Raw genomic sequence first — 7,670 nt, 5'->3', positions numbered from 1 at the left:
TCTGTGCACCTGGCTTATAGAGGGAGGAGTTTCAGTTAAAATGCTCATTCACCTCCTGACCTATTGACCTCTGGAGGGACCCTGTTTGAGCTTCACTCAAAGCCTTGCGATTACTCTCCAAGATAAGCTTTGTTTTCATGGACTAAGGGTACAAGGAATTCCTTCCTCATATTTGCGGAGGAGGCTGACACGTAGAAGCTGGCAGATTTTCCTCCTGTTGTGTGATGCTCGCTTTTTTTTTTTCTTTTTTTTTTTTCTGCGGTATGCGGGCCTCTCACTGTTGCGGCCTCTCCCGTTGCGGAGCACAGGCTCCGGACGCGCAGGCGCAGCGGCCATGGCTCATGGGCCCAGCCGCTCCGCGGCATGTGGGATCCTCCCGGACCGGGGCACGAACCCGCGTCCCTCGCGTCGGCAAGCAACCGTGGGTCCTTTTTTTCCTTTTGGCCCCGACATCACATTACAGTCTCTCCCTACTTTCTATCTGCTTCTCACTTGTTTTAGGCAAAGAATCATCTTCTTTGACTTTCCAGTCTTACACCTACAACGAACTAAAAAACCTTTTGTAATATCAAAACTTAGCCCAACTAAGACACACGGGGTCCCTTTTATTTAATTTTCTCTCCTGGCCCAGAACTACTTGGTCTTTCTACGGGAGTGAATGAAATAATGTTATTTACCCACAGATGGCCAGTTATGTGAACAGGAGCTCATACACCGAAGAACCCATAGTAGCAGGAAATCGACTCCACGAGCTGGGGGTGAGCGGGTGCTCAGGAGAGGAGGAAAGAGCACGACACGTCCACCTCCCTGAATGCTGGCCCCAGCTCCCCGCGTCAGGCCACGCAGGCAGCCACCTGCCAATTCAACATCCCTCTCCGTTCAGTCCCTGCCCTCTCATTCCGGCTGATGCACGTCCTCATTCTCTAGGCCAGGATTAGCAAAATATCCTCTTTCCCTGCACCCCTGTTTTCCCCAATCCATTCTTTGGGATGCCACCAAGATACTCTCTCTAAACGGCAGATGCAGCCACAGTTCACAGAAGTCTGATGGCTCCTTAAACACCCAGGAGAAGAATCTCAGAAATCCTCTAGAGCCTTTGTGCAACTCCTTTTCCATGCTCTCTTCCTCTCATTGGCCCTCCACCCGGCATTTCAGCCTCGCCACCCCAGGGCACACCATCCTCCCCATTCCTGTGCTATAACTCAACTCTCCTTCCACCTGGACTCTAATCCCCCACCCCGCCCTAATCACTCTGTTCTGTGCTCGCCGTGCCTGGGAATATGCCCAGCGTACGGCAGACACTCATTGCCACTATCTGTAGAAGGAGTGAATTGTAGCAATGCCAGAAGGTGGTTTGGCTTTACTGTCCTTCCTTATTATCTCCATCAGGCCGCCCCCTAAGCCAACCTTAGGCAAACGTATAATCTAAGTAAAAAATAGTATGCTTGGTATGCGCACACAGCTGCAAAACAAGTTTGTTACACCTTCCACCCCCCCACCCCCATCAGCACTACCATCACCACTACCTTTCCCAACAATTTGCCCAAAGCCCCCCCACACACACACACACACACAACACAGCAGGAAATTTTCCACCCTCTCCTCTGGCCTTACTTTCATTTTAGCATTTTCACTGTGTTCTGTGATTAGCATCTGTCTCTTCCTCTACACTAGGGGCCCTTGAGGTCAGAGATCAGCCACTTTCTCATCTTTGTAAACTTTCTCTGCCCCCCTCCAATTAGCTTCTAGTTTCGTGCCCCATTTTGACTGAAGGTTAATGGCAAAGCTAGGAATAAGTCCAAGGGGGCTTCTGACCCAAGTGCAGAGTCTCCTCCCTGCTTCCTAAGACGTGAGGGAGGAGGCTAGTCAGTGGCAGCCCCAAAGATGTCCCCCTTGGTCCTGACACACCTCTGATGCCCATAAATGTCTCTCCCAAACCTCCAGTCCATACGCGTTCTGTTTCTGGCCTCTGCTGACTGCCCTACTGGCCTGGGAAGGGCAGGGAGATATTGTTCGAATGGGGCTTGCCAGATTTACCAAGTAAAAACACGAGGATGCTCGGTTAGAGCTGAATTTTAGATACACAGAAAATAAGTTTTTAATGTAAGTATGTCTCATGCAATATGTGGGCCACACATATACTAACAACTTATTTGTTGTTTATCTGAAATTCAAATTCAACTCTGTCTTGTATTTTATCTGGGAACCCCAACGAGGTTTATGGAGACCCGGCCTCCTTTGGGTGGCAAACTCCAGAATCCAGCAAAAACGGAGGGCAGTGGTGTCTGAATGGTTCCCAGGGAAGCAGGCAGAGGCATGATTTGCAATAGCATCACAGGGCCACAAGGGGGCAGCCGAGAAAGCCCTTGCTCGCATTCTTGGCAATAAGGCAGATCCCGCCCCACTCCAACCACCTGCCTACCCTTGTGCCCCATAAGAAAGGCACAAGAGCGGACGCATCCAAAGATTCTTGTCCCTGGGAAATTAGCTTCTTCCAAAGCAACCCAGCACAGACGTTTAGATCTGGAGCAAAATCTACACATCTTCACCAGACACCTCCCTACGGCAGGAAGAAGAGACGATATTGCCAAAATGTCTTCTGATTTTAACGGTTAAATTATACTCCCTCCCTCCCAGGGGAGAGTTTCACTTTATTTAGTAGAATGCTTAACACTACTACCAGAATCTCTTACTTACAAACAGTGATTTAGAGCAGTGGTCCTTAACCAGCGGTGGTCCCCTGCCGCCTCCCAAGGAACTGGGCAATGTCTGGAGACATCTTTGGTTGTCATGACTGCAGGGAGGGGTGCTACTGGCATCTAGCGGGCAGAGGGCGGGGATGCTGCTAAGATTCTTACACAAGGCAAGCTCCCGTAACAGAAAATCATCTGCCCAACACGTCAAAAGTGCCAAGGTAGCGAAACCCTGACCTTGAGGTATAATTATTCATAACCTTTTTAGGAAAGTATTTTTCACATTAAATAGAGTAAGAAATTCCCTCTGTGTGTTTTCTTATAAATCATTAAAAACTAAGAAACAAAAGGTGAAGCCTTTCAAGCACCCACTGATTAAGTATTTAATAAAAGACTTAATAAAAGAAATTAGAGAGCAGATCTGAAATTATAATGATATGAAAGGTGTTTCTGGAATTTAGAATGTCTTATTTTGCTTGACAGTTATAAAATTGAACGGTATGGTTCAGTAATGGACTGGTAGAAATGCTACTATAGGATTTCTGGCATAAAACCTAGCACACTTTCTATAGAGTAAATAAATCATTGATCTTCCCTCAGGGCTCCCTCTGGGCCCCAAGGATCTGCCACTCGCCTTTTCTCTCTGTCCCCTCAGCCCGTCCTCTCTGCCTCCATTCTTGTGGATATGTACACGTCTGTGTGTGCACTCACATGTGGACCTGCACACGTGGGTGCCGTAGGCACGAATGAAGTTTTGTATTTGGTTGCTGGGAAACAAGGCAGGATCAAGAGTGTCTAGAGAAGAATTCAAATCTGCATTTTCGAGCTAGAAAGTCCTTAGAAACCTAGTCTAATCTGTTCATGTAATCGATGGAGAAAGAAGCCTGAAGTCCCGAGGTGATTTGTCCAAACAAGTCAGAGGCAGCGCTGGGACTCCCGATGGCCATTTCTCTGTCCCTATTCTCTGTGTTAATCAGGATCCGAAGAGGGGTCAGAGCAGGTACGGGGGGCACAGGAGCCACATGTGTGGGTCCCACTGGTTTCTCCACCAGCCCCTCCTGGAGAAGCGTGCCAGCTGGGCAGGGGAGGGTCACACCATCTAGAAGCCCTGACTCTGGTTCCCTGGGTGGATCCAGCTCTGATGGGCGGAAGCTCACAACCCCTCTAACTCCTGCCGTCACTGGGACTTGCCTTTTGACTTTCCTTATGTCTTTTTTTTTTTTGCGGTACGCGAGCCTCTCACCGTTGTGGCCTCTCCCGCTGCGGAGCACAGGCTCCGGACGCGCAGGCTCAGCGGCCATGGCTCACGGGCCCAGCCGCTCTGCGGCATGTGGGATCCTCCCGGACCGGGGCACGAACCCACGTCCCCTGCATCGGCAGGTGGACTCTCAACCACTGCGCCACCAGGGAAGCCCCTTTATGTCCTTTTTAATCACAACAGTGCCATGCGTTAAATGTGCTTTTTAGCTTCCAAAGCAGCATCTCACTTACTATCCCGTTTGCTCTTTACAGCCCCGTGACACAGGCTGAATCATTCTCTCATTTTTACGCAAAGGAAACCGAGGCAGCCATGCCAAATCCTTGCCAGAAGATCAAACAGAGTTTAAGGCAGAACGCTTGGCCGGCAACCTAGTCTCAGGCTCTCACCACTCAATTATGTGGTTCTTCTAGTTTTATGGCTCTTCCCAATTCTGCTGGCGGTGCGGGTGAGTTGGGGGAGCAGCTGGTGCAGTGACCACAGGTGAAGCAAAGAGCAGCCCTGAGTGGGGAGGAGGCGTGCCCTGGCCACTTGGGGCGACCTCCCTCCAGCTCAGGTTCTGGGCGACGGGATGAAGAAGCCGAAGCTCGGGAAAGTGGCTAATTCCAGATTTGGCCGCCTTTCTAGTTGCCAAAACCGCGTCCTGCATGTGGTAGGTGCACGCTCCCTGCTGAGGCAGAGAGTCCTAACGTGCTGCAGCGTCCCAGCACTTACTTCTGACAGACACGCCAGTTCACAGATAATACAGGGATCTATCTAAACAGAAAAGAACCCCCAGCGTTCCCTGCCTTTTGCCAACTAGTGGGAGGCTGACCATGCCAGCGAGGGGGTCGGGGGAGGGTCAGGTTAGGTAGACAGACCCTGGAAGCTGCTCAGCACACCCCACACCAACCAAAATCAGAGCCTGCACTGTCCTCCTCAAGGGTCCCATGATGCTTGTTCACAGCCTTCTTAGAACACTCGCTAAGCTCAATGTTAACCCAAGTCGATACCTACTGGTGCGTTTTGCCCATGAGAACGTGAGCTTCTTGAGGGCAGAGAATGTGTCATGTTCATTTCTGCAAACCTAGCTGAGAGTTTTACACTCCGTGTCTAGTACATTGCGTCTCAGGAGATACGACGATGCAAAGCTGAGAGAGATGATGCAGAGGGAATGAGAGAAAGTGACGGTTCCACCTGGGTCCCAACGATGTCCATTTAAGCAGAGGGAGCGGCGACGAAGACCCAAGAGTCTACCAGAGAAAGAGGGATGCTGGGTTCCCCATATTCCTGGAGAGACCTGAATGGCTCCCTTCTCGCTGGACCATGCTCCACCCCCAACCCCACCCAGAGCCCCCCTCTGCTCACTCTGGGTCTGCCTCATTCCCAGGGGGTTGGGGGATGGTAACAGGCCCTTCTCACCTGGCCGCGCTGTCCTCACTCACATGGGCAGCTCACGTGTGTCTAGCTGCCCACAAATCTTCCCTTAGGCTGGCTGATGGTACAGCCTTCGACACTCCCCTTCCTGGCACTTTCAGGTCCTTCTGGGCAGTATCCACCCAGAGGGGAATCAATATACCAGGATCCTGGTGTCCGGGAAGGGGGGGGGGTCAAAAAACTGTGGAATCAGACGGGAGATCAGGAAAGGGGGAGAATCCCTCCCAGTGGTGACATCAGGCCTTCCTAGCCCAGGCCTGCCAGAGGAAAGCCCACCAGAAGTCCCTAAGGAACAGGGGCAGAAAAGACAAGGAAAGCAGCCGCGGGCTCCGCCCGGGTCCTTCACTCTGTCTTTGCCCCACATAGGCACACAGGGAGCCTCTGCCACCACTTCCAAGCCCCCAGGCCTTTGTGGGCTCCCGCCGGGCTCCCCCAGGCCCCGAGGTCCCGAGAGTGGGAAAGGGATGAATGGAACCGGTGATGGCCCGGTCTCCGACAACAATACCATTCTGTTGCCTCAAGATATCATCCGCCAAACATGTGCTCAGCCCCCACTCTCCCAGGCCTGGGGGGAGAGAGGTGGGCAGCTGGTGTGAGAGCTGGGAAGCCAAAACTCAAAAAAGGGGCACATCTCCAACCCTGAATCCTTGAGCAAAAGAAAGAAAACCGCAGGGCCTCCAGATAGCCCCCAGCCTCCCCATCAGGCTCAGGCAGACCCCTGCACTTGGAGGTGGAGAAAGACTCCCAGACACAAACACTTTGGACCTTCCCCTTTAAATAGACATAATATCTGTCTTCTCAGGAGCCCAGGGAAGTCCCAAGAGGAGGACTTCCTTCTAGCCTGCCAGCCCCCGGGTGGGGAGAGCACAGAGACTCTGCAGAAGAAACCACACACTGGCACGGCCTCAAGCTTTCTCGCTGCCCCTCCTCTCCAGTTCCCAACTCTAGGCTGCCATGGAGTGGGGAGGACCGTCAGATGAGTTTAGGGCAGTTTCCAGGGGCTGGAAGTGACAAGTGAGATTTCCTTCGGGCTCCAACTCTAGAGCCTCTCAAATTCCTCAACCTGCATTTGACAGTGAGCTCTGAGCACATCTGGAATTTGGCCCGTTACCCATGCCCCTCTCCCCCAGCAGAGGGTAATAAATTTCAGGGCTGGGTCCCAGCTTTGCTGTCTCCATACCAACCCCCCTCTACCTGCCCCAAGAGTCTGACCCAGAGAAGGGCCTGGGTCAACGGCTGACGCACTAAATGCAGAGGAATGATGATTAGCAAATTCTGTCTTCTTTTGTGGTTACTAGTACCTGCAGTTCCCTCTCTGCTCCATTCATTCATTCATTCATTCATTCATTCATTCCCACATGTGTACATATACGTGCTATGTGTTTCTGTCCGAGAGACTGTTCTAGGGGCAGGGGGTAGAGAGATAAAGCACCTCCAGGCTGCAGGTCTATGATGCCATAATCCTTCCCAGGCCCAGCAAGGTGCCTGGCCTTCCGGGAAGTACTCACGAGAGGCTTCCCTAATTGATTGGATCGTAAACACCTGTGTCAACACCTAGCAAACACCTGTGTCACCCCTGCCAGCCCCCTCCCCTTCCACCTGGCGTCCTGGGGAGCTAGCCCCACAGGCCAAGACCCCTGAGACCAAATGCTCCCAAGGAGTCAGGCCTGGAGGAAGTCTGCCCAGACAGAGGTGCCAAAAAGGGCTTGGGGCCGGGGGTGGGGGGGGGAAAGAGGGATGGGGAGGAGAAGAGGGATGGGGGGAGGGGCAAGTCTGGGGGTGTAGGAGGATCCCTTTGAGGCTTACCTCTTCTGCTGGAGCAGGTTCTGCTCGTCTCGCCTCTGAGCCCATGACTCCTGTCTCTGGAACCACCTACGGAACTTTCTCCACAGGCAGAGAATGTGCCCCTTCTCCCTGGGCAGCGGCAACCCCATGGAGTGTAGGGCCGGCTCCTTCGGGGGCCTGGGGCCAAGGCCAGAGCCCGCCTGGACTCAGCCCTGGGGCCACATCAGCAGCCCCTAGGGCCGGCCCGCCTTCTCCCCTAGAGGTCCTGTCTAGGGCCTCCCAGGTGCACCAGCCGGATACAGAGGCCTCCGAGTTACAGAGCTGGGTCTCCCGCCACTGGGGCTTCTCCGGCAGGAGCTCCTCCTGGGAGTAGCAGAAGCCCTGCAGACACTCCCTCACTCCTCCCAAATTACCTGAGATTTAAAGAGACAGGCCACCAGGTCTGCCTGCTGTGAGGGGCCTGGCTAAACTCCCTCTCCACCTGGGTCACTCCCACTGCCCCCAGCCAGTGCAGGGAG

The 7,670-nt window shown here is 53.0% G+C and overlaps 1 protein-coding gene across 1 annotated transcript in view; it reads right to left on the bottom strand.

The window, feature by feature from the left end:
* The window catches only part of LOC113617998 (transient receptor potential cation channel subfamily V member 6-like), a 14,332-nt gene extending 6,896 nt beyond the window's left edge, over positions 1–7,436 (bottom strand). Inside the window, exon 1 of the mRNA XM_027101682.1 lies at positions 7,174–7,436. Within this exon, the coding sequence (XP_026957483.1) occupies positions 7,174–7,301 (128 nt within the window). The 5' untranslated portion in view covers positions 7,302–7,436. The remainder of the gene's footprint in view (positions 1–7,173) is intronic.
* Between the last annotated feature and the right edge of the window lie 234 nt (positions 7,437–7,670).

The sequence above is a fragment of the Aethalodelphis obliquidens genome, unplaced genomic scaffold (genome assembly GCF_003676395.1).
Source record: "Aethalodelphis obliquidens isolate GAN/ISIS:26980383/991018 unplaced genomic scaffold, ASM367639v1 scaffold5, whole genome shotgun sequence".
NCBI lineage: Eukaryota > Metazoa > Chordata > Mammalia > Artiodactyla > Delphinidae > Aethalodelphis > Aethalodelphis obliquidens.
The sequence above is the reverse complement of the archived record's forward strand: the minus strand, read 5'-3'. Positions and strand labels throughout refer to the sequence as shown.